The 27539-nt window shown below is 38.0% G+C and overlaps 2 protein-coding genes and 2 long non-coding RNA genes across 6 annotated transcripts; all 4 read left to right on the top strand.

The window, feature by feature from the left end:
* The first annotated feature begins 1204 nt into the window (after positions 1-1204).
* On the top strand, positions 1205-10801 carry LOC139115692 (three-prime repair exonuclease 1-like). 3 transcript variants are annotated; one of them, XR_011548161.1, is made up of 3 exons: positions 1205-1367; positions 6756-6882; positions 8569-10801. XR_011548161.1 is itself a non-coding variant. In XM_070677997.1 (2 exons), the coding sequence occupies exons 1-2, from the start codon at positions 1359-1361 to the stop codon at positions 9178-9180; spliced, it is 621 nt and encodes a 206-aa protein (XP_070534098.1). In that variant the 5' UTR covers positions 1215-1358; the 3' UTR covers positions 9181-10801. The 3 variants fall into 3 exon arrangements, 2 of the variants coding, with proteins under 2 accessions (XP_070534098.1, XP_070534097.1); XM_070677997.1 differs by lacking the exon at positions 6756-6882 and having other exon boundaries at positions 1215-1367; XM_070677996.1 differs by lacking the exons at positions 1205-1367; positions 6756-6882 and adding an exon at positions 5611-5697.
* A 1566-nt stretch (positions 10802-12367) lies between these two features.
* LOC139115690 (three prime repair exonuclease 2-like) lies at positions 12368-15225 on the top strand. The gene is made up of 3 exons (XM_070677995.1): positions 12368-12836; positions 13358-13508; positions 13861-15225. Exons 2-3 carry the CDS (start codon positions 13470-13472, stop codon positions 14542-14544), a joined length of 723 nt encoding a protein of 240 aa, XP_070534096.1. The 5' UTR covers positions 12368-12836; positions 13358-13469; the 3' UTR covers positions 14545-15225.
* Positions 15226-16509: 1284 nt separating this feature from the next.
* LOC139115689 (uncharacterized) lies at positions 16510-19183 on the top strand. Its single transcript, XR_011548160.1, has 4 exons — positions 16510-16705; positions 17005-17053; positions 17543-17704; positions 18200-19183. It is a non-coding gene; the product is annotated as an uncharacterized lncRNA (long non-coding RNA).
* A 1106-nt stretch (positions 19184-20289) lies between these two features.
* LOC139115688 (uncharacterized) lies at positions 20290-24455 on the top strand. The gene is made up of 4 exons (XR_011548159.1): positions 20290-20516; positions 22605-22687; positions 23101-23262; positions 23864-24455. It is a non-coding gene; the product is annotated as an uncharacterized lncRNA (long non-coding RNA).
* The last annotated feature ends 3084 nt before the right edge of the window (positions 24456-27539 follow it).

The following is a 27539-nucleotide window of genomic DNA, read 5'->3' as shown; positions in this document are numbered from 1 at the left end:
GAAGTTTCAGTATATTTTGCCCTTGTATCATCACGTGTCTCTACAAGTACAGTATTGCCCCGTCGTTGTATAGCTGGCATAAGAAACACAACACTGGCAAAAGTTAATCACGTAGGACCTGTGAAGGAAACTAAGGTGATGAACGCGTTCAACGAAATATTATGTTCCGTTATGGTGAATACCACCTGTATAAGTAAATTATTGCCATTTTATTTAAATTTAATATGTTTTAGGGTACAGTGAGTAGACAAGAAATATGATGATGCCCCTGTCTTGATACACATCATCTAGAAATACGTCATACAATTTGAGATTGTGAAGTTAATTCGGCAAAACAGTTAGCTAAACAATGTTGAGCGAATTCATATATTACTGACTTTTTGAAAACTTTGTAAACATAGAGAATACATCATTACAGCAAAATCATGGATTTGGTTGGATTTTACCATTTTCTTTATAATGCAATATGTTTTAGGATACAGTGAATAGACAAGAAATATGATAATAAAGTTAGTGTTCTTGTCTTCAGATATATCATTTAGAAACACGCCGCACAATTTGAGATTGTGCAGTTCAGTTAGCCGAACAGTTAGCCAAACAAATTTGAGTGTGATGATATAGTAGTGACTTCCAGGAAAGTATGTTAACCATAGCTGGGAAAATACGTTGATTGCGTCAGATCAAGAAATTTCGAGTGTCAAAACAAGTAGGCGTTCTAGGTTCAATCTGGGAAAATGATATCTGTCTACCGGAAGATATTCGAGTATATCAGAAAGTTTCAGCAGTTGGTTTGAAAATTGTTGATATAGCATGTACAGTGAGGCGCTAATTCGTGGTAGAGGCAACATTGCCTTGTAGTCGTGCTTCAAATATACTGCTTTTTACCGGAAATTGAATTATAGTCTAGTTTGACCTTCCTAAAGGGAGGGGTGGAAGCAGTGCTATAGGAAGGGTTATACATACATATGACGCATATTTGACATCCCCTTGCGGCTTGATATGGACTTTTGAAAATGTTGATAAAATGTAGACTTTTGACCCCTGGTTTTGCTTCAAGCATGATTTTGTAGGATATGATGAGTTTCGACGCCCATATTTTGGCAAGAATCTGTTTTGAAGTTCGAATTGACCAGGGTAAGTTACCGAATTCGGGGGTGAGTTGGAAGCGGAGGCTTCCTCGGTGGCCACAGCGCCCTCGTACTTCATAATGTAATGCATAGTACGGTGTTGTAGTGGAAAGACAGGCATTTGCACACCTTCGACTCCATGCTCACATCAACTTAACGTCCACTGCTACAGAATCACCTTCGAAACACCTCACGGGCGTACGCTGGAAATTTCATGATTTTTCACTTTTCATGCTTAAGGTAAGATATCCCACATAAATCGATTTCTATGCTCTTCATTATTAGCACCGCCTACATGCAAATGACGACTCATGTGGTGGCGAATATTTCACGGACGTCATTTTTATAAATTGGCGGAAATTGCTTTACAAAGAGGGCTAAGCCTCGCAATATACTTAATCCCATTATTTCGTTGAGTCTAGAGTTGATTTGCGTATGTCAAAATACAAAGTATGGTTCGACTTTACCTCTGTCCTCTACCATTTAGATTTTAAAGCAAAATTACATTCTCTTTGTTGATTCTGTGGTCTGCAGTGGCAGGTGTCGCACTGCAAACATCCACACACCAGAGTGCATATTTGGCGCGGCCTATATACATCCGAATTAAAATCGTACTCTAGTGAACAACATGCAAATACTGAGAATCGGGGAAAGGGATGATTGTTGGTCTTAGCCTGTAAGCAAGTCCTAAATGGTTCTTCTCCGGAATATTAGAAAAGGATCCGCTTTGTTCCACAGACCACAAGAGATCACGGGACGGCTATACAATCAAACCTGCATGAACAGACTCGTACGGAAATACACGTATTTGTATGCGCGTTTGTGCACGTTGTTTTGTTTGTAACATGGTCTATTCGAATTCTGGGTTTGACCCATTGCCCTCCGATTTGTTAAATCTCGCTTGGTTGATGACCCCTGTTCCCTAAAGTCATCAGTCAAATGAGAGCTTGACTTCAGTGGGACGGCCACCCGTAAACTATACTCCATAATTAACAACCTTTGCTTGATAATGCAACAGATGCTACATGAATTCAAAATGCCAATTATTTACACTGTGTAATCACAGGGCAAAGGCAGGGTGATAACTTGGTATGAAGGACTAGCTCATCTTCGGGTAAAATGTATGAATGGTTACAATGAATATAGGTGACCAAGTTCCTTTGATGATGCTTGCATTTTTCCGATGATGATAACTTTATCTTCCCGAGTTCGCATCTACATATGATTCAAATGAAAATCGCCAGATGCATGGACACCAGCTATGATTTTTCTTGGCACCATGCGTGAATATTTGTAAATGAATATTTGTAACGGATGTGAAGTAGTTAGCACATTAGGGAGCCATTAAAAATAAAGACACAATCTGTAGGTTAATCGTGTAGTGCGCTATTCATGGGCTATACGGTTAATATCGTGAAAGAGAGAATGAGTGCAGTCAGTGATGGCAGATACTTGCTGGTTCAGGGTTATTTATCTGTCTTTAAAAGTCTAAACTCAAAATAAAGATTAAGGTAGAATGCGACAGATATTTGGACTCCCAAATTTTTCCAATAGTTTTCTTGTGCACTTATTGTTATGGCTCAAGTAAAGGTCTTTGAGTTTGAAATTTAAGATTTTCACCGCCTTAGTTTGTTTGTTTGTTTTTAAGTCGTAAATTTTACTCCCGACAGAGTATTGCGGACATTTCTAGTCTAGGGTCAGTAAGCAAATACGCCGAGACTAGGTGAAAATTTCATGACTGAAAAGTGACTTTCAAGCAGGTTGAAAGTAAAATATGTCCTGTACTCACTTCCTATGAATGCAATTATGAGAATTATGTAAACAGGAAAATGGTTGTTTATTTTGAACGAAAAATATATAGGCCTAGTTACTGTTTTATTTACACAAATAACAACAACAGATTGACGAAAACTAGATCAGGAACTAGATCAAGTACATGGAAACTCAAGTTCTAAAGGGTTTTGTGGACACATTCATTTGTTCTAAATCCGATGAACCGTTTCACTTTTCGTTTATTTGCTCGTTCTCTCGCTGTCTTTTGTGAAATTCAATAAATGTTATGTTAATTTCTTTGGATGTTAATTACTCCAATTCAGTAACAACAACTCGAGGAAATGCGCTCTAGACATAAATTTGGCAATTGAAGTGCAAGTTCTGCTATGCTGAAAAACTAAATTACCACCGACAGAGTATTGCGGACATTTTGATATTTAAATATCGGTAAATGATATGTAATTTAGTTTCCTAATTCCCAATTTTGCACGGTGACGTCCGATTTCTATTCTTGATTTGGCAAGAGAATGATTGAAAGGTTCAATCAGGAAGCTTTAAATGAGGAAATTTGAGCAAAAGTCTTTCACTTTCGAGGGGCATACAACCTTAAAAAAAGAGTAAGAAGTCTAGGGCCACTTATATGGCGAAATGACTAGCAAAACAGCCAGTCATTTGATGAAGTTGTAAACAGTTTGGTGATTAACTATGCTGATAGCATGGCCACTATAAAAATGGACATTGGGCTCCCCTGTTGCTACCAAGGGTTGTACATGAGAGTTTACGATGGGCACCCTGTGTTCAAGATTGAGATAATATTCCCATGCATAACACCAGTCAATATACAACTGTCAAGACTTATGACAACTTATTTGTCTTATCTTCACAATAACCAAAGGAAAAAACTAGTAGACTATTGTCTGCAGACCAAAACTATCTTGCATATAGGTAAGGCCTTATCACGGCGTCTCTTTAGGTTTACGAAAAACATTGCAGCTGATTTCATTTCCCCAAAACACACGCTCTGCATGGAATACATGTTTGTATGACACTAACAGCAGTGATCCAATAAAAGAGAGATTGCTTCAATAAACTTATTACTGAGTACAGGCTTTAATGTATGAAAGTGGTATCTTGTATTTTACATCACAATAGGGGAGCTCCGACGTCCAGTTTTAGTACCCATGCTACCAGCGAAGTTAATCACCAAACTGTTTACAATTTCATCAAATGACTCAGGGCTGTTTTGCTAGTCATTTCGCCATATAAGTGGCCTTAGACTTCTTACAGACTTCTTTCTTAGACTTCTTTCTTCTGTAACAGTCGGGTCAGTAAGCAAATACGCCGAGACTAGGTGAAAATTTCATGACTGAAAAGTGACTTTCAAGCAGGTTGAAAGTAAAATATGTCATGTACTCACTTCCTATGAATGCGATTATGAGAATTATGTAAACAGGAAAATGGTTGTTTATTTTGAACGAGAAATATACAGGCCTACTTACTCTTTTATTTACACAAATAACAACAACAGATTGACGAAAACTAGATCAAGAACTAGATCAACAACATGGAAGCTCAAGTTCTAAAGGGTTTTGTGGACACATTCATTTGTTCTCAATCCTATGAACCGTTTCACTTTTCGTTTATTTGCTCGTTCTCTCGCCGTCTTTTGTGAAATTCAATAAATGTTATGTTAATTACTCCAATTCAGTAACAACAACTCGAGGAAATGCGCTCTAAACATAAATTTGGCAATAACTCATTTTAAGTGCAAGTTCTGCTATGCTGAAACACTAAATTACCATTCTTTTATTAAAGCCCATGAAAACACACCACGAACAAATACTTGCTGACACTTTGTGCAATGTAAAATGGCCTGTACAAAATGTATAAGGATTAAAAAGGAGTAAGGTGGAAATGAAATATGAATACAAAGAATGAAATTGTGCAACATTTAGTCTGTAACCGTTTTGTGTCAGAGTCGACGGTCTCTGTAATTTGGTAAGAATAGCAACTGTTACAGTAAAAGCAAAGAAAAAGAATACGCTATTTGTTGTCATATGTTCAATAATTGGGTTTTGTTTGTTTTCCTTCGTTTATGGTTTTCTTGTTTTATGTCATGTAAAAATCAAATACTAAATATGAACCCAACTTTTATAATTCTGTGATCAGGGTGTCAAGTAACGCTTCCCTTCATACAGACGCCAAATGTTGTTTGCAAGTTCAGAGTTACAGTTAGCTTTTTATCTTGTATTTCCGACAGATACCAGAAATTAAGCCATCGCCATCGTTATCCGTGTTGCCTGTAGGCTAGTCTCGATGTACGTTCTGTCAGCCATGAACATTCATTGTTATTTCCATTCTAAATAGGCCTACTAAGCTTCATAGATGACTGTTGAAATAATCGAAGTTCGACGAAAGTAAATGCCAAAGATTCTATCTTAAAGGTACACAGGTGCTAGTTACTAGACTCTATGGAACGCCTTAGATAGACCCTTCACCCCCATATTCTGATTAGGAAAGTGCACAATATACTGTGCGAAGTGTCACCATAGACCTACAATCCATGGTTTCACTGTTTGGCTGCGTATGAAAATATATTACGTGGGTGTATTTACTAGTGCAATGAAGCTTATCTGCGTATCACCACTTCCTTGGCACCGAGTAAATAGAACGATAAATTTATGTTAAAGAAGGACTTTGTACTCATATCGCGGCACGAAGCTGCTATACAATACAGACTGCAATTTTTCCACACTGGCAATCGATGAGTGGCTTGGAACATGCTTGGTGTGACGAGGTAGGCGATCAACATTATGAAGGTTTTCAGTGTTAAAATTTTCATTCCTTACACCGATGAAACAGAGAAATCTTTACCCGCGAGGCTGACAATAAATCGACTTTATCGTTTTGCTTAATTTGATTACGAATGTTGTCAATATCGACCTTAACATGCAACAATATGAACAATTATTTCAAAGTAGAGTTTTCAGTATTTGTTTTATGATATACTGCCACGTATGGCAATACTTGTGTGCCCAACTCAATAATAAAAGACCTGGAAAGGTCGTTAAAAATTAACATGCAAACAAACCTTGTAGATGACACAAGTTCGAGAGCCGATTAATCCGTGGCATTTTCAGGTCAACCAAATTTTCCTACTGAAAGCGAGGGAACAATCCTGACATGTCGTCCAATTTCTTCCTGTGATGGTCGTTTTCGTCCTAGTATACTGAACATTCGACATTACATTAAACGTAGTGCATTGTGCGGCTGTCTGTTGTTCGATGACGATGTTACACACTGCACAACGTAAAGTATCTCGAATTCCAGAAAGTGTTTATATTTCACAAGAAATAAGTAAAAAGAGGGGGAGACACCGCCTAACAATATGCTTGGAGTAAATTGGATGTTAAAATTCGGTGTAGAACAGGGAGCTTCGATTTCTTCTTTTTTGATATCCTTGTGCTGACGTTAATGAAGAAGGACAGGCAAAATGTAATTAGCATAACATTAATAAACCAATCATATCTCTAACTTTCATATTATATCTGTTGACCAAAGTGCACATGTTCATTCGCCACACTTTCAATTGCAAATGTTTCTCTGTTTGGTTGCCGAGAGAGAGACTGCGCTTGTCTGCACTAAATTGAAAAGAGGAACTAGATTGTATTAATTTCTATTTTCAATTTACGTTAGCCTGATAGATAAATAGGCCGCTATCTGCAATATAGAAGCACCATCTACACCACATAGTGTTGTTACAAAAGTATATAAGTCTACCCTTGCTGCCTTTTTCTCAATTTGAAAGGAGTTACAAAAGAAAGTTACTTTATCTGACTGCAAACGTCTTTACAGCGCCACCTGTGCTGGAGGTGGAAAGGTCATCCCCTCAAGCTGATTCTCTTTTGGCCCAGACAGTCCTCCAAGCAAGATTGCCTTTCTGCCGCTCTACCGATAAATCTGAGCTTTGACAACAAACACGGTAGCTATACCAATATTTTATCATAACACATCATTCAAGATTTTCATGTTGTAACTTTTGGCATTTATTCGTCCTTAGTCTGAGGGAATTGCGTGCTGTATCCCTTATTTGGCTCTTGAAATATAGCTATCTTTGGCGGGGTAGCCTACGTCAATGCGAGTCATCAAAAGGTCAACCCCGTCACACACATCCGTGGCTTGGTTTACCTTTTGATGACTCGCATAGACGCAGGCAACCCCATCGCAGATAGCTGCGTTTTCACAGCTACCCCTCCCGGTGATAATATTAAATTTCTGCTAGTTAACGTACACGTATGTGCGCCGACTTTTCGTGTATAAGCTTACAGTGAATATAGCCATCTGCCCTCAAAAACTGAGGAGAAGCGAGAATCATTAATCATTTAGTCGTTCTCTTGTGGACATACTCCATTTGTTTGTATTTCCTTAATTTTGGTTCGATGATTGTCATCTGCCCTCAAAAAGGAAAACCGAGAACCATTATTGCTTTAATCGTTTTCTTGTGGACCTATTCGATTTGTAAACAATGCTAAAACATGAAACAGCCATGAAACACCCATGTAGTCTGACTGGCTATTCAAAGTTTCAAAAGAGGCGCCCTCGCCGACGTATTAGTGGTTATACTTTTTGAAGTAATTTTCTGGAATATACATCTCCATCTAAATTTAGAATGATTTTTGATTCTTTTATTGAGGATTCTCAAATTATGCTTACCCTTTCGGCCATGAGAATTGAAGTAGACTTGGCTCTGCGTGACAGGGCGTGTTTTACGGGCGTCACACGTTGGGAGGCTGTGTAACGCCGGTAACAAAAACAGCCCTGCCACGCAGAGCTGAAGTAGACTATGCACAATTTTCATATGTTTGTTTGTTTGTTTGTTTGTTTTGCAAAGATGGAGCCTTTGAAACTTTAACTTGCACCTCTCCACCAAACCACCACCCCAAAAAGAAATTGCAACGTGGATTTCATATAAGACCATTCAAACAAAGTATTCGACATACAATGGGATCTCATTTAGTCAAAATACTGATGTCAAAACTCTACATTGTCTGTAAAAGGATGGTTCATAGTGCCGATGAGGTGTCCAAGTCTAGTTTGTTTTTATCATTATTATTTCCTCGTTCAAAGTGTGTATGGAGCGAAAAGAGCGTTGTATATACCCCAATGTACTTGCAAGATCTGGGTTGTTCCCTACGTACACTTGCAAGTGACAAAGTATGCAAACAAAATGGCCAAAGCTCGTCACCTACGCTCTTGCGAACGTCTGATTTTAAGATGCTTTTGGGAAAAATCTACGTGAAAACGATAAAATATTTTCTGCGGTTTGCAAAAACAAAGAAATGTGTGTTCCTGAATTAATACTATTTTCTCAGGTTCATTCGAAATATTCGTTTTCGGAGAGTCATTAAGCAATACGCTCTCGTAGTTCATGGTCATGTTAATTCGAAACGGGTGACGACTGAAGGATATCTTTTTCATTAATCGTGGAATGTAATTCGCTTATAAATGGCGAGAAAGACATTTATATGGCACGTTGTGAAATATATGATGGCGAGCTGTGTTTTCTTAGAACGCACACCATACCATACACCCTATGCTGTTTTACTCATCATCGGAGATAACTTTGGGTCAAATCTAACTTGAGGTACCTTTATTATTTTGCCAACAGGCTATCATGAAACCTCAACGTATGAAAACATTTGTGTTCGTCGTCATTGAAACCACCAGTTTAATTGAAGATGACGGTTCCTTACCGGATGTCATCGAATTAGCGTTCCTGGCCATCACGAGAGATGAAATTAAACGTAAATCCCAGATGAATGGTCTGAAACCACGTGTCACAAATAGTCTCGTCCTCTGCATGTCTCCGGAGAAAAAAATCAAAGATTCCACTAGAGCTCTACACAAAATCGACAAGCAAGACGTCGCCGCCTTCAGATCCATGGACAAGGGTACCTGCAGTATTATCCGGAAGTTTCTGAAAAGATTGCCGAAGCCTGTCTGCCTTGTAGCCCACAATGGCAGAGAATTCCAATTTCCTATCTTGAAGCACGAATTTGAAAAAATTCAGGGAAAATTGCCTGGTGTGAAGTTGGTCGACCCATTGGAGTTTTTCAGAGACATACCCGAAGATCCTTCCTGTTCTCTGGATGCTTTGGCGAAAAAATACTTGGGAACACAACAAACTTGGAACGCCAAGAAAGATGCTAAACTACTCTCAAGGCTCGTCTTCCACCGAGAATTCAAGGACAAGTTTTTCAAGTGGGCAGACCGTAATTAAACAGCAAGGCAATAAACAGAGGAAACTTTAAATTATGTCGATATAACATTTATAATACGTAAAACCGACTTAAATGTTTAGTTTCGAAGACTGAGGTGATAAGGTTATAACGGGTGATAAGTGCGATAAAACAAAATTTCTGTTTCTTAAAAACAACAACGGATGATTTACAAATGTGTTATCATATTTTCGCACATATATATTCTGTAATCATGTATATACAGTCTTGTTTTTACTGATTGCTTACCGGAAGATAGATAGATAGATAGATAGATAGATAGATAGATTGATAGATAGATAGATAGATAGATAGATAGATAGATAGATAGATAGATAGATAGATAGATAGATAGATAGATAGATAGATTGATAGATAGATTGATTGATAGATAGATAGATAGATAGATAGATAGATAGATAGATAGATAGATAGATAGATAGATAGATAGATAGATACGTAGGTAGGTAGGTAGGTAGGTAGGTAGGTAGGTAGGTAGGTCACTTAAGTTAAAGTTTCTTATTATGGTAACGATTACTAGGACATCACAAAGAATATCACCAGTGTAATATTAGACAATGAAGGTTATGCAATTTTGAATTTACATCTTTGAAGTAATGATCACAAATGGAAGAAAACCTCCAAATATAACTTTTTCCTCCTAGAAATCTTAGACATCACCATCGAAGCGAAAGTTAAAAGCTGTCTGGACATAAATTTTACAAGCATCGTGTGTAGGATGAATACTGGTGGGAGACTGTCCTGACGACAGTTCTGAACACAGAACATTTGAAAACTGAAGGACTGGTACTTAACCTAATACCGTCCGGCGAGAGATTGGTGACTTCCGACGTCGTTTCTGTTACAAAAAGACTCCCAAGTCAATCCCCATCAGTATCCTCGCGTAAGCGTTTCAGTCGTAACACGGTTATATTGGGTGATCTACTCTTGACACAAATATGACCCTAATTACAGAAATTTATCAAATATGCAAATTAACAATTAATCGACGAGATACTTCTAAACGTCTTTGCACAATATTACATTACTGACAGATCAACGTCTGCACAAGGTTTCCTGAAAACGGAAGACAGGCTCAGGCCTTTATACTAGCAAACGATAAGAAATCCAGCGGGACGAATTCGATGAATTCAACACGCCTGTTCATCGAACAATTATAGGTATGTCTTGTGTAAGTTTGATTCCGTATAAAAGGCACACTGTGTCGCCTTGGTACTCATGTCATAAAACTTAGTTTCGTAGCTCGTGATCTTCTTTCTTTGATATTTGTTACTGAGAATATTCACCAGAATTATTGTCTTCTATCATATATTAAAGCGGCTTCAGTTTGTGTCAAAAAAATTATATCAGTTGTTCTACCGAATGAAGGTTTATGCTAAACCAGAATTGAAAAACTATATTTAAATCCTTCGAAATTCTACAACAGATATTGTTGTGATAGACTAATTAAGTTGGTTTGGTTGCATGGATAGCCAAGAGTTTTACATTTCTCTCGTAATCCCAACTATGCGACTTGTTAATGTCGGATTTTTCAAGGCTACCATGTTTCTCTAAAAGGCGTAGAGAGAGAGAGAGAGAGAGAGAGAGAGAGAGAGAGAGAGAGAGAGAGAGAGAGAGAGAAGTATAACTCATATTGAATACAGACATAAGGTAAGTAGAACCCTATACGGTCTTTAATTCCGCATGTCATTACAGTCAACACACATTCTCTGTTTTTTTTATCAATGCCACTATTGAGACACAACATTTCGAAACAACTAAACGTGGACAGAAAAGACGAAAGAGAAAAGAAACACATGGCGCTGTTGTTGTCTCGCTCGAAATCTTTGAAATTTCATAACAGCCAGTAACTCTTTGGAAAGTACGTCATTCATTTTTATGTACAACTTGACTTAAAATGCATACTTACTGATTTTTTTTTTTTGGTATTTGCTGCAAAGTGGGGGACATTATTTGTCAGCTAATTTGATTTGTAATGCAATTTCTAGTTACAGCTTCGAATAAAATGTAGCATAGAATAAGGGAATACCTTTTTGTGTGGGTAGACCTTATCGCGGCATTTGTTGCACTCCTGAGCAGCCGTTGGCACCCATCCATAAACGATTGCATTCTGAGCAGTGGTACACTCCAAAACACTGATCATCTCCTTGATATGGTGTCAAACCTTTGCCTTTTCGATCCTGCAATAACAGTTACCATCAGTTATCCAATTAATTGCGATTGAAGGGGAAGTTAGACATGGTATACATATATCGCTCTCCCCTCGGTTTCGTGAAAGTGGTGATTGAAAGACAATTCGAAATACACTATAGATTTGTATAATATTTTGATGTTCAACCAGACGGTGACACTTAGCAAGATTGTGCAAAAAGCAAGGTCAAGAGCAAGTCTGTGGTTTAATCGCCATGGACAAATCTGACCTTCTGAGAATATAAAAATATTTATAGATTCTATTCATGCGGAATTCGAATTCATTCTCTGTGCGCTGGTCAATTTACAGGTTGACTCAGATTCGTGGAGATTTTAGACAGGCCATTATGTAGGCCTGTACGTGCTATTCAAGTATGTTGTTTTCAGACATCATGATTTGCGAATTTATTGGTCTTACTTTTTGTATGACATGATCAATAATACTTGACCTGGTGACCTTATTGCAGTTACGTGTTTAGATAACTATTTACTTTGTAAAGCACGGGTTGATAAACTCTTATTCCCGGCTTAACATCGGCAACTGTTGGTCGACTCCGAATTCTCCACCATAGCACTGCGAAATGAGTTATAATCCTTGCGTGTTATGGCATGTAATATATATCTGCGAACCATGACAAGGGAAAGAATTGCTGCGAGTTGTGTTTCCAAACAGAAAAACGTTGCTCTAGGTTTGCCACTCTTTATAAATCTTTTAATATTTACAACAATTCTAATCGCGGACTAACAAATACAAAAAACCTAGACAGCGATGACATTATCCAAGGATGTTTAAATACATATGTAACTCCAGACATAGGACGATGAAAGGGCGACAATGTAGACTCTCATTCGCATGAAATTATACCTTCGAAATGAAATGCCTTGCGAACTTTGTACGCCTTCGTGACGTTTCAACCTAGCATTATCACCTAGCTGTAGTTGTCACATACTAAAAATAGACGGATAAAAGTTGCATGAACTGGACTGAGGAGTTCTACTGAAATATGGTGTACATGTACATAGCCGTACGTTTAGTTTGTATTTCTCTCTATCGTGATCTTGCTATCTCGTTACAGCGTGTGTCCTCCTATTTAAATATGTCCAGACGGGGGACATACAGACAGGACGTGGGAGAAGAGAAGGGCGGGTTAATTTAGGCTTTGATAAAAACTTAACTGGTGACTCTCGTGACAATAAGCAATGGTGCTTTTGTCGTATGAAGTGTATACTTTCGTTTTGTATTGCATTGGATAAGGTGACTCATACAGATATATCAATAGATGATGTCATTCTTCACACGGAACTCAAACTTAAAAGCCTATAAATATCCCAAATACACCGTTACTGCGACCAACAAAAACATACATGCAAGGCGTAATTGTTCGCATTTCTGGATTTCTGACATTTGTCGAGGAACGGTTGCAGACGGAGAAGAACTGATTAGGAGGTAGGTTATGATATTTCAAGTTGTGCTATTGAAGTTTTTAAATAGTAGACGTCCAGCCACTCATTGATTAAGTCCGAGAAAGAGTTATAATTTTCGTACTTCGCAAAAGTTGTGATGTTTTCGATGTTTCTTGAAATTCTGTATAAGACGGTGGACATTGAACAACTTTAAATTAATTGAAGTTACCAAATTTATCGGGGCAGTAATGTTGTGTGCTGTGTGTTGTGAGAGAGAGAGAGAGAGAGAGAGAGAGAGAGAGAGAAGAGAGAGAGAGAGAGAGAGAGAGAGAGAGAGAGGTGCCTCGTTTTAAACGGTAAATGTTGAATCCGAAAACGTCTTACTGTCGTAAACGGACAATTCGCAAGCTGCTCCGCTTGAATTTCAGTCTCGCAGGAAAAACAATGGATGTCAAAATATTCAAATGTGATTTGATTTTTCACTTTTTACGTCTTTTTAGTCCTTTTCATATAAAGCTCATAATTGCGAGTTTATTTTGCACACTTTGGTTTTCCACTACGCAGGTGATCATTTGCCCCTTTGAGCTCAAAGCAGACAATTCATAACTAAACAGTTACTGTTTCGGGTTTGTAAGAAGAAGAAGAACAATCCTGCAGATAGCTAGTGTGATAGAAGATGTTCCGAAGGCGAAGAGACAGTACAAGTTCGGAAGATGTAAGCGTCAGATTCTATTATTTATATGAACTTCTCTGATTTCAATTCACGCTTGTACCAGAAAAGAGTGTATTACGGATGATTAGGCATCGAGACTTGTGTCAAACCACTGATCGAAAACATTGTGTGCCAACACGGTCCCTCCACAAGGGACCGTGGTGCCAAGCTTCGCCTTGCGGCCCACTGACTTCACCTTACAATGGCTCTCTAATAATCACCAATCGTCGCACTTGGCGGCGCTCGAATGAGAAAATACATGCAGTTTAGTAAAACTGTTGCTGCTTCTTCAAAACATGGTCGTCCGATACAATATTTTCTTGTCAGAACTTTTAAAATTCTTTTACACTTTCAGAGCTTTGACGCTGCCGAAAGGATCGCCGGTCTAGACTTGTCGTCGCGAGTTCGACGTACGGGCGCTTCCCTGCAGATTCAAACATTTGTATTCATCGACTTGGAGGCGACCGGCTTGCCCGACTCTATGGGTAACATGCCGGACATGACCGAGCTGGCAATGGTCGCCATATCACGCAAATTCATCGAGGAAAGCGCCAGCGATGGCCAGATTCCGAGGGTCAAGGACAAAATAACGCTTTGTCTGAGACCCGAAAAGACCCTGTCGTCGAACGCAGAGAGATTGAGCGGGTTGAGTAAACCGATGCTGGAGAAATACGACAAGAAACCCATGAACAGCGACGTCGTCGGTGCGGTGCGGTACTTCCTACGCCGACAAGCGGGTCCCGTGTGTCTGGTTTCTCACGCCGGAGAGATGTTAGACTTTCCCGTGCTACGCAGAGAGCTGGCGAAGGCGGGTGGTTCATGGGATACGGTCTACACCGCCGATAGTTTGAAGTTTTTCCAGGACCATCTGCCAAGACAGCAGAAGAAGACACTTCAAAGCCTGTGTCAACGATATTTACGATTTGAACCGACCCATGACGCCGAAAGCGATGCGATCGGACTTCTGAGATTGTTAACCTCGCCAACTTTCTCTCAGAAATTCCTAGATTGGGCTCAGAGAAAGAAGAGGCAATTTTAATTAACTTTTCGTTCAACGAAATAATCGCCTAATACACAGGGAAATATTTACAGGACTAACCCCAGCTTTTTGACCAAAAATCGCCTGAACTGTGAGAATCCGCCCACTCTAAGCTATTTTATTTTTATTTTATTTTATTAATAATGACTTCCACAGCCGAGGCCATTTATGGAAGACTGTTAGTAAAAATACAGATACAGAGTCAAAACATGAAGACAAGACGAACAAACTTTAACAAATGCTGAGAAAACAATGTTTAAAAACATTTTTAAAACCATTTAAATTTACAGAAAAAGGATCAATGTCATTGTATTCGTTTAAAAGCAAATTAAATTGTCTCGGAATTCTACTAAAAAGAGAGTCACGAACACAATTAACTCTACCAAATGGCACATGAAACAAAGTAGTACGCCGAGTTGAAAACCTTGGTACATGAAGATTTTGCATTTATGCATTTGTATAAAAATATATAATCAAAAATAGTCCTCCTTGATTTTAATGACTGTAAATTGTAAATATTGCACAACGAGTCAATGTCATCACTGTAAAAACCAGTAATTCTTTTATGAAGAAAGGAGCTCATTTAAGGATAAATCAATTTCAAGATAATGATGTTAATTTTCATGGATGAATGTATGTAAATGAAACTAATTTTAATAAATATTCAAATGAGCAAACGAGTTTATCTCTCAATAGAAGTCATGAAGAAAGCGTTTTAATGTATAGGGTCTCTCTCTCTCTCTCTCTCTCTCTCTCTCTCTCTCTCTCTCTCTCTCTCTCTCTCTCTCTCTCTCTCTCTCTCTCTCTCTCTCTCTCTCTCTCTGCCCCCAATAATGATACGAAGAATCGCCATTACGTTGTAACTACGAGCTATAAAGTAAGGTGGCAAACTATTGAACAACAACAGCAAAGTCGCACGCCATATAACAATAGCATTCCTCAATCCAGTTCATGCAACTTTTATCCGTCTATTTTTAGTATGTGACAACTACAGCTAGATGATAATGCTTGGGTGAAACATTACGAAGGCGAACAAAGTTCGCAAGGTATTTCAAAGGAAGTTATAATTTTATGCAAATGAGAGTCTATATATACATTGTTGCCTTTTCATCGCCCAATGTCTGGAGTTACATATATGTATTTAGAAATCCTTGGATAATCGCTGACTAGGTTTTTTTGTATTTTTCAGTCCACAGTGAGAATTGTTGCAAATACTAAGAATTTTTTAGAGAGCGGCAAACGTAGATCAACGTTTTTCAGTTCGGAAACACAACTCGCAGCTCGTCTCTCCTTTGCCATGGCTTGTTAATATTATGCGCCATAACGCGCAAGGATAAAGTCGACGTCATTTCTCAGTGCTATACGTAGTGCATAAATGTCCCAGTTAAGCTTGGAATGGGCGTTCACCAACCGGTACTTTACAGAGTACATAGTTATCTAAACGCGTACGGGCGATAAGGTCACCAGGTCAGGTATTATGTCACATACAAAATAAGACCGACAAATTCGCAATGTTTGAAATCAACAAAATACTTGAATACTATAGACCTACATACAGGCCAGCCTAAAATTTCAACGAAATTGAGTCAAACTATAAATTGACCATGCGCAAAGAAAAATGAATTCAAAATTCGCATGATAGAATTTATAAACATTACATATTCTCAGAAGGTCAGATATTTCCATGGCGATTTAACTATGGACTTGCTCTTGACCTTGTTTTTTTCACAATCTTGCTAAGTGTCACCGCTTGGCTGTAAATGTATTTCCGAATTGTCTCTGTATCACCACTTCCATGAACCGAGTGGAAAGAGCGATATATTTATACCATGTCTCACCTCGATTAGGCCTAATTGGATAATTTTAATTTGCATAGGTCTGTGAGAGCGTCGCCCTTATACATGCGGTGGTCAATTTCTGAACAAACGTCATCCACAATTGTTTCATTTTCACTTTGAAAATATAGGAACATGACAAGCGCGCTGATCGGGAAACTCCGAAGTGAAGCTTAGTACTAAAAATATCCAACTAATTTCAAAGTTCATAGATTGTGCAATGTAATCAAATAAAAAAATCTACTTAAGGACTCACGACAGCAAATTCTCGACAAAAGCCACCCAGAAGCGCCCTGGTACATAAGACAAACGCCTGGTACAACAAGGTAGGTAGATCGACGTTACCAAGTGTTATTGTAAGCTCTCCTGTCTACCCACTGCCATAGAAAATATGCTATGCTAGACAAAACGGCTTTCCGTTCAAATTTCCACTCCTCAGACCGATGAAACACCACAAACGGGAATTTATCAGTCTACGAGGCTGACAACGATTTGATTTTATGATCGTGTTTGACGTGATTATAAACTATTTGTGTAATAATCGATCTTTACCAATGTGCTGTTTGAAAATTATCACATGCATCATTTCAGGGAATGACAAATATTATGCCTTATTTTGTTTCAGAACAATTTTCCGGTCTTCATCATTTGACGAGTGATCGACAATGTCTCATGTAAGTAGCACAGATTACATAGTACATAACAAACTGTCACAACACGAAAATGGTGTCCAGGGGCAGGCGTGAATCGATCATATTCAATTAGGTCTTTATAAATACACGTGATCATATAATGAATTAAAAGGTGACTTCATAGATGGGTGTTTCACACTGTGAAAGATTTGTCTTTGCTTTGACACATTACTTGGAAAACTATTTATTCCTTTCGAAGAAAGTCCAATTTGACCTCGCGAATATTGAGTCGATTTTATCGAGTTGTTTTGTAGGAGTGCGTTTACAATTGTTGCATTTCACACCTTTGGAGAGTCCCTTCAGATAATTCACAATATGGGCTGCAGTGTTATGCACAGATTTCCAACCTTCACGAAAGCAAGAAGTTTACAACCCAATTTTCTCCGCAAGTTCGAATTCAAAATAAGTCCCCATTAGTTGACAAGACGATGAGCCGTAGCTGAGGTACGTGCTCCCTGAATGTTATTGCAGGATCGACAAGGCAAAGGTTTGACACCGTTCCAAGGAAAAGGTCGGTGTTTTGGAGAGTATCGCTGCTCAGAATGCAACCGTTTATGGATGAGTGCCAACAGCTGGGCTGACATGGGTCAGGAATGCAATCAATGCCGCGTAAAGGTCTACCCACACAAACAGGTATTCCTTTCTTTACGATTCAGTTTGTTCGAAACTGCGACTAGGAATAACATTACAATTCAAATTAAGTAACAGGTAATTTTAAAATCATTAATCTATGCTTTTGAGTACAAGTTTTACATTCAAATGAATGACGTGGTATCTGAAGAGTAAGTAGCTGAGTCAATTATGGAATGTCAAGGTCATACAATAAAGTTTCAGATTTCGAGCAAAACAACAGTAGCGCCATGTGTTTCTTTTCTCCTTCGTCATTTCTGTCAGAGTTGTTTCAAAATGTTGCGTATCAAAAGTGCCAGCGATCAAAAAACAGAAAAAGTATCGACTATAATGACATGCGGCCTAAATGACCGTAACGGTTACATTTACCCGGCGCCTATGTTCAATATAAGTTATGTAGTTCTCCTCACTCTCTCTCTCTCTCTCTCTCTCTCTCTCTCTCTCTCTCTCTCTCTCTCTCTCTCTCTCTCTCTCTCTCTCTCTCTCTCTCTCTCACAGCGGCCTTTAGAGAAACCTGATGGCCTTGACAAATCCGACAAGAACAAGTCTCATCCCCAGGAACTGTGTGAGAAATGTAAAGCTCTGGGCTACTCATGCAATCAAACCTACTAAATTAGTCGGCCTCCGTCACAACAAGAACTGTTGGAGAATTTCAAAGGATCTAAACATGGTTTTCAGTTCTGGTGAAGGATCAATCTTTATTTGGTAAATATTTGATAGAAATCTTTCAACGTGAACTAAAGAATGTTTAATACATGATAGAAGACACTGATTGCGGTTAATTTTGTCAATAAAACAACGAAAGAAGATCACGAACTAAGATATTGTTTCATTTTGTCACATTTTTTCTTTATGAGACAATAGTACCAGATGATACTCTGTACCGGAATTAAACTTGCACAAGATATCTATCCGTTTAGCTTCCTGCTTGATTACAATTTATTAGCTGAACATTTTATCGAATTCACCCACCTGGTTTTTGTTATCATTTTCAAGTATAACGATCTTGTCTTCCGTTTGTGTCAAGAGTAAATCATCCAATATAACCGTTTTAAGACTGAAACGTTTACGTGATGGAAACTGATGGGGATTGACTTGGGTGTCTTTTTGAAACATAAAGAACGTCCGAAATCACCAATCTCTCGGATGGCACTAGATTCTATACCAGTCCGTCAATTTCCAAATGTTGTGTGTTCAGAACTGTCATCAGGACAGTCTCCAATCAGTATTCATCCCACACATGATGCTTGTAAAATTTACATTTTTATATCTGTATAATTTTTGTCCAGACAGCTTTTAACTTATGCTGTCATTGACTCCCTTGTGATGTCTATGATGTCTAGAAAGGAAAATTTATATTTGCAGGTTTTCTTTCGTTTGTGATCCTTACTTCAAAGATGCTATTTCAAAATTGCATAACTTTCATTGTACTGTTACATTAGTGATATTTATTCTTTTTGATGCCTTAGTAATCGTTATCAGCACAAGAAACTTTAATTATATATATATATATATATATATATATATATATATATATATATATATATATATATATATATATATATATATATATATATATATATATATTAGGGATCATGGCTTCATTAACCATACACTGAAATTATCTGCAATGGAAATCTTTTCAGGAAACCATATGAATAAAATGAAAACCTATACGTATCACAGATACATTGTACATAGACAATCTTTATTTCTATTCCCCTTAAAGTGGATGTATCACGCACCCCGGTCCTTGTTCAATAGTGATGCTCAAATTTCAATGAGGGTTGGTGTTGAATGTCTTAGACTTTCATGCACCATGGGATCTTCCATAATCAATCCATCATACAGTCAAAGCATTTTTGCTGTGTCGTACAAAAAGATATTATATAGTACAATTGAGAGTAAATACCAGTTTTCACAACACGGTGTGTTTTATGTGCTGTATTTTGTATACAGAAGAAATTTAATCTCTATTATTAATCAAATCTCCATCAGCTGTAACTTTTGATAAACGTTTGCATTATGTTTTGTTGTAACTCTATGAAAGCAGTTTCTCATAATTTCCTCTAAAAAATCCTGTCGAAATTCCTTTTATTCAGTTTCTCAATACAACCTCTATGTACGGGGGAATGTCCAATATTATTGTTGGCTTTATTCCATATGACGATTCAGTCGACAGCCAGACAATTCTTGCCGTTACCAAGGCCAATACTGTGTAGTTCATAATGCGATATTGAAAGGTGTGTCTTCTAAAGCAAAAATAATGAAAATATCATCAAATAATATAACTATTGTCTCTTTAGTAGCATGTGTTTATGATCAAATCAACGAGACGGTGCTTCCTGATTCTAAATACATGCTAACCATCGATAACCTTACCAATACTATAACTAACGGTCGATGTATATTGTATTACATTGACATGCGGTAGCGGTTGAAAATTAAACAATTCAAAATCGACAATTCTCCCTGATCAAGTCCAAAAATTTTCTGATGTCAATCATCGAAGGATGGAAGCAGTGCTCTTAGATGTATTTGAGAAAATACGATAGAGGGCGCCCTAAGACACTGGACAAGCGTATTTCATTTTCGCTTTAAATTAACTGGAAGTACTGTGGTCGGGGCCCCACCGACGAAGTATCACATGATCGTTGCGTCAACAGTGCGTCATTTCTGCCCTGTTTTGCGAACTTTAACCCCACATCTCATTGCTCTTCTCTGCCAACAACAAGGGCTCTGTCCTACTCGGCAGTTTTGGTCCTTCAGAATCGAACGCCATCCCTAGGACTGCGGTACAAGGTAAAAATCACAGGTATGTAATATTTTTCAAAATTGTTTGGCAATAACGGCTGCTAGTCCACATTTCCCGACATTATGGTCTTCTATATCTTGCTGACATTAAACTGCTTGTTATTAAACCACCATTTGTAAAGATTGGGATTTGGCCGAGAAGGTTTAGTCGCTGATGTCTTCGCTAGGCGAATAGCTAGCCTAGGTTATGAGTTCGAACCTGATCGGCAAATTGCTGAATTACTTGAGATTTTACCAAGTGACCCTTGTCAAGTCGGTCTGTTTAACGTCATAATGTGCCTCAAGTCCCTGTCAAATGACATCGTGACGTTTTTGACGTCAAGGATCTTCTCCTGCTGTTAGTCTTCAGGATATTTCGGTATTTATCACGATTTGATTTCAACACACATTGCTTTTAAACGAATTATACAGGTGCACTCTTAAAGACGGAAAAAAATTAAGTAAGGCGTTCTGACACCATTTAAAATTCTCGCACACAGCGTGTCAAGTAAGTCTTACAGTCTTTTCAGACAAAACACAAACAAAACATTGGGCTGATGATCACAAAAATAGCCCGAATAATTAACAATACTAAGTTCAACTCTATAATTTGTACTACATCGAGCATCGACACCATGTATAACCCCTGACTCAACTTGAAGCAAAGGCTGCGTAGTTAGCTGACCAATCAGGAACAGTGATCCGATGTCTAGCTTTCTATGATTTGTTAAATTACAGATACGTTTACCTACGGTTGCTGTGATTCGCTATTAAAAGGCACTTTTCATGACAACACCAACCTGTCTCTTTTCATAACAACAAAGCGAACGCTATCTGATGCAGACTTGATATTCGTCCGATTCGAGCCATCGCTCGAGTAGCGGCTTATCCATATATTTTAGAAGACGCTGAATAGATGAAAAAGTGCACAAAGTAAATTCGATAGATAAGCTTACTTATTTCAACTAATTCGCACTGAGTGCTAGATGGAAATTTTGTCATGCCTATTGAGACACAAGCTATACACCTATCAGTAACTGACAACTTGTACGTAAGGGTTCGTGAATTCGTCGAGTGTTTATGAGTGTATCCATGCGTTCAGCGGAACTTTTGTTTACGCAACTTGCATTGGGTATTGCAATTTCAATTTTAAAGACACATAGACCGTACTGGTATGTACAATGTACCGATGTGTTGACGTATTTCGTGTAAATTGTGATGAATAAATCACAACAGTCTCACCGCGTGACAATTCAGTAGATTTTCGATCGGATTCGAACTCACAACGTACGGCAACCAGTGACCTATAGCGAAGACATCACAGTCAAAACCGCTCGGCCCAATTCCCACACTTAATAAAAGAATGGTTCAATCGAGCTAAGTTGAATTCCGCGAAATCAACCAGCTTACGAGTGACCGTTTTCTTTCATTTTCAAAATTATTCCCAAGTGCAAGAGATAATGATCCATATACAAGTGTAAAATTTTATACTGGCGTTGCATGCCCACTTTATATACGGGAACTTCCACGCCAACGGCTACAGATGTCGCAACCCTCCCTAGAGTGACCCGCCCATATCCTTTCGGTTTAGTTTCCCGTTAAACATGGCGACGACAAGAATACGTTTCTGAGAAAATTCATTTGATCTGTTTTTCTATGTTATATTTAATTATCATATGAGAGGCAAAGTTCATATCACCAAACCGGAACTATTAAAACCAAAATCAAAATACAACGCGATGGAATTCTTGTGATATTCTGCCAAGCTTGCGCTGTTGCACGTCATGAAATTGGGTCAACTTTCATGAAGCATGACCATCTAACTCTCGCAGCATGCAATTTCAATGACTCATGGTATTCTATGATTGCCTATTATTACATGCAATTCTCTTTGTTTTATTTGCATTTTCTTGATTTTTATTATCTGTGAGTGATTTGCACTGTTGGTGGGTAAATAAATCAATCAATTGCTGGCCTGTATATCAAACATTTATCATTCATTTTTTAAAGAAATGAAATTTGATGCATTCATAAACTCCCTGTAACAGGGAGTGACCCGCCCTGTGAAAACCGGACAAATAAACTATTACATTCTATTTTTTAATTTCAGATTGGCATTCTGATCGTCTCAGAGCGGTCCAGCGGAAATCTAACGACGAAAATTCTACAGGTTGACTGACAGACATGTCTGATGTAAGTCGTTTGTAAAAAGGGGAAGTATGCAGGACGGAAGGGTCAGATGGGTGCGATGGCAGCATATTTTTTCTAAAGGCTGAGAAGAAAATAACGCACAGACGTGGCGTCCTGATCAATCATTGTTTGGTTACAAACTGAGTCTATTTTAAGACCTGCGCAACACAAAATTACTCCCATAATATTTGGAACAAAACTTCATTGTTGGTTTTACACCGCCACCCCCACTTTCAAGTACAAAGGTCCGACAATGCAACCGAAAACAATAGATATTTACCAAAGTGTGGTTGCGAAGGGTGAAAGTGGAACTACTTTTCAAGATCGTACTGGAATAGAGTTTAAATTCAATGTCGTCAAACTGGTCAAAATTTGTGTGATAAAAATATTGGTCTTGTTACCTGTCGAAATTACAGAAACGGCAAGGCAAAGGACTGACTCCGTACCAAGGAAAGAGACGGTGTTTCGGAGAGTTTCGATGTTCCGAGTGTCAACGAACGTGGATGAGCGGGAACAGTTGGGCTGACATGGGACAGGAATGCACCCAATGCCGTGTCAAAGTCTATCCTCACAAACAGGTATTCATTTACATGTAAAATGTCTTAGGAAGGATGCGTATTTATATTTTATTTGTATTTGTATCATGTATCATTGCATCTGCGCCATCAATGCCTACGGTCTGTGCATATGGCTAGTCAAAAATGATTGATTGCTGTGGCGTTTGTATCTGACTCTACCAAAACACACAAAATTGTCGTGCAGTAAAAACAGCCGAGGGTCGGGCTTAGTGAAGGAAGTGATTTAAGAATGGTCGCACCATTGTTACTTTGGCAGATTTGAATATGGAAAAAAGTAACCAGCTATAGCATGTGGATACTGATACACGTTGACACGCGACATGAGCCGTCCAAGTCGCTCTCTCAAAATTTCCAATCCCCATGACCGTCGGATATTAAGTTTTGTTTAAAATTGCGTTCGATAAAATTAATTATTGGCCACTTTAACTCTTAGTTACGAGATAGTCAGTACATTATATTTATTATTAATGACTGTTTACAGTTCAACCAACTGTTTATTAAAAGTTGTTGGTAATTCAGGTGTTTTTATTTACCTTTTATGTAACAATTTACACATAGCATATTTGCCACATCTGTGACGTCTTCCTCTTTTTATTCGCAGCGCCCTCTAGAGAAGCCGGATGGACTTGATAAATCAGACCTGAACAAGGAACATCCACGACACTTGTGTGAGAAATGCAAAGCTTTGGGACGCCCCTGTAATAAGAAAGGGTTCTACTTTTAAACGAATTCAACCCTTGAATGTACACAAGACAGTATTTTAGAATAAAATACAATTCAGTCATGTTGAGAATAAGGAGAGACAAAAAGTTCGCCAATATTCCATTCGAGTGGAATGTCTACAAGAGGATACCAATAGTTTTTGTAATTAATCCAAACTTTAAATGCATATTAACATTGTTGTCATTTACAGTAGTCTGTTTTTCACATATATTCAAATAAATTCTACTGAAAACATCCATTCATTTATTTTGGGTTATGCTCATTGAGTTTTTGCTTGTCACAACGGTCAAGATTTAAAGAGATAAAGGGGAAAAATACTGGGGTACATCGGCCACTGATTAATATAAATATAAAGTAAAAACATTTGTTTACATTAGTGTCTTTCTGAATGGATCCATAACGATAAATGACTAAGTGAGCAAAAACCAATGTAGATGAGCGACTGTTTAAAAAATTGATTTTTCTCCTGATATCCAGAATCATTTAATTTTATACAGTATTTCATCGTTGGTCAGTTCTACAACTTCTTTTATCGTATCGATATCAATACATTTTGTATATATTTACAAAGAATGAACTCGTCTTTAGCTGTCCGTAATTATTGTGTGAGGTACTTTACTAAATTCATGATTCGATGTAGACAGTACTCACATGGAGGGTTTTAATATAGAGGATAAGTTTTGATCGGAACTATTGAAGTTTTGACAACGAAGGAAAACTTGATCTATGACAAGACGAAAGCAATCCAAAGTGCCTTTTCCAGGTTGTCATCGAGTGAAGATACGCCTGCCTCACTTCATCAGCTCCTGTAATATCGTCACTAACATTTATGACTTCGAACTGTATACGTCGTATGTGTCGTTTGCTGCTAACAATACAGAACCATTCGCATGTGCTCTAGATCTGACGTCAGTGTGACGTCACAACACTTCTCGACGTTGTCATAATGATTTGCTTTGTTCTAAAAGAGTACGATTTAGAAGGTTGAGATAAAATTTACATAGACCCCTTAGTGTATAAAGACTCCACGTAATTAGGATGTGGGCTTTTTATTATGTATTTTTTAAAGGCCCATGAGCTGCAATTCTGCAAAATTTGCCCACGCAACCTCAAGGTACCTCAGATATTCATTGCAATCTGCAAATTGAACGATATAGTCATTAACTATGCCTCAACAACGTTTGCTTGTGGCAGATTAGGCTAGAAATTGAACAGATTTTTGTTCATTTTAATTTCCCGCCATTTTCATAATCTTGCCATGTTATGTGAAAAACGGAGAATTTTTTGTCAGAGTGGAGTGAATCTCTTTCCCATCCTTTCAGTGGGTTGCACCATATTGTACTTGTAAAGATTCAAATGTGTACATGCACCATTTACGCTGTTTATCATGTAGTTTTATGGTGGCAGCCATATTTGGGTGCGGCACTCGTTTATTATTTGTCTCACTGAAACCTCCCCATGCAGTTCCCCTCAGTGGATAATTATACTTATGTAAACATCTCTGAGTTAGATCATTTCTATGAACTGATTTTAATCTAAATATAAAATCATGAAAATAATGCCAGAAGTTGCAGCTCATGTGCCTTTAACAAATGAAGTAAAACGTTGATATCTCATCGCTGTATTGTTTATATCGTAGCCTGCAGAGACTGTTACAAATCTCTGACGACCGACAATGCAACGTTTGTTCATAAGGCATATCCGTAAATGATTATACAAGAAGGAAATGTTATGACTTCACTAAATGACAAACGTCGTTATCAGAGAACGGTTTTCACATTTTTGGTCGAAGAAGTTCAAGGACAACGCAAACATAACAAGTCTCGTGTCAAAACCCACAATGAGTTTGGCAATTATTGTGGTTTTGAATTAACATAACACTGCTTTGTCCGTACAGTTTTTAATATGTAACATGCTGAGATCTGCAACTCTTGTTTGCAAGGAAATATTTTCCTGACCACTGTTTCAGCATGACCATAAAAATATATACAGAAATGACAAAATTGTGTCTGTGTGTCTTTGTCCCTTTCATCTCAGTGCCTGAAGGTTTTCAGTCTTTGGTACCGATAATACTTATGAACAAAATCCTTGAGTACATTATCAGAGCATGATAAATGTCAGGCTATCTGTAGGACTTTCCTTTACAACAGGTATGGCGTCCAATCCATGCCAAAATTACTACTTTCTGTTTTACTGTTCTGAATTCAATTTTACAACTCAACATTCTATTTTCAGTTTTACTTCTCAACATTCTATTCTGAATCCAATTTTACAAGTCAACGTTCTATACAGAAAGTCGAGAGAAATGTTGAGTTTTAAAATTGAATTCAGAATAGAATGTTGAGTTGTCAAATTGAATTAAGAACAGTAAAATAGGAAGCAGTAATTTTGGCTTGGATTGGACACTATACAACACGAATACCTGAGACAATAGCTCCGAAGATTTATGGCTTAAACGTATACAATTGAGCTCCAACATACCATCAAAATTCACCATTCTTTTTAACTGTTTTCTTTTCTATTGGTCAAACCACCTGTTCTGAGCATGCTTAGCCACAAATACATTTTTAAATTATGCATACATATATTCGACTAATGTCTGTGTACCTGGACAATTGTTGGGCCCATGCAATACCATGCAATACAAATTTACCGCACTAACATGAGTATAAAGAATTAAACAGACACGTAATGCCCCATGAAAGCAATATTTGAAAAAAAATACTGGGTTTGTCTTCAGTACAATTCAACTATCCTTGACAGGAGCATTTATGCATAGTCATGTAGTTCATCTATAGCGAGTCCACGGACAAACATGAGATCAACACAGAACACAGAACAGAGCACGACAAAAAATTGAAAAATGCGGTTGCAAAAAAATTCAGTAAGAGATTGTTCATTAAATTCCCTTCACCATGCACGAACTAAAGAGGTGCGATCGATATAGTCTATAGTGGTGCGATATCCTCAGGAGTCGTACTAGATTTTCCCGGCACGCGTCGTGAAAATATTTGATGAATACTTGGGCCACATCGTAGAAACTTGGCAGATGAGGCAAAGTGAAATTTTATGAGATATTTATGATTGTCCAGAATATACGTTTCACGAAGTTCATCTGAAAAAATGAAAACTATTAAATCTGTAGGTGTCCTTATTTCGCTCTGCGTTAGCTATATGCAAGGTTTAATGAAATAACAAGAACGATCAATGAAATGCAATGAAGGTGATACATTCGACGGCCCTAGTTCATCTTATCAGAATTCTTCCGGTAAGGGACAAAGGAAAACTATTTTTTTATATACAGTCATAGACGTTTCACCCTTGAATTTTTTGCGAGACCCAGTGTAACTATTCAATTTTTCATATGGCATGGGATTATCAGCCAACCGGGTTCGAAAATATATGCAGGAATAAACGGGTTGTAAAGAGTTCTCTCTCTCTCTCTCTCTCTCTCTCTCTCTCTCTCTCTCTCTCTCTCTCTCTCTCTCTCTCTCTCTCTCTCTCTCTCTCTCTCTCTCTCTCTCTCTCTCTCTCTCTCTCTCTCTCTCTCTCTC

This window comes from Ptychodera flava, chromosome 17, assembly GCF_041260155.1.
Source record: "Ptychodera flava strain L36383 chromosome 17, AS_Pfla_20210202, whole genome shotgun sequence".
In the NCBI taxonomy this organism is placed as follows: Eukaryota; Metazoa; Hemichordata; class Enteropneusta; family Ptychoderidae; genus Ptychodera; species Ptychodera flava.
This window is presented reverse-complemented; position numbering and strand designations above follow the sequence as displayed.

What these genes read in the sequence shown, in the direction of transcription:
- LOC139115692 (XM_070677996.1), top strand. Translation starts at nt 5,665, where the DNA reads ATGAGTGGCTTGGAACATGCTTGGTGTGACGAG. An exon ending in AACATGCTTGGTGTGACGAG is followed by an intron (nt 5,698 to 8,568) that starts GTAGGCGATCAA and finishes TTTTGCCAACAG; the next exon opens with GCTATCATGAAACCTCAACG.
- LOC139115690 (XM_070677995.1), top strand. Translation starts at nt 13,470, where the DNA reads ATGTTCCGAAGGCGAAGAGACAGTACAAGTTCGGAAGAT. An exon ending in ACAGTACAAGTTCGGAAGAT is followed by an intron (nt 13,509 to 13,860) that starts GTAAGCGTCAGA and finishes TTACACTTTCAG; the next exon opens with AGCTTTGACGCTGCCGAAAG.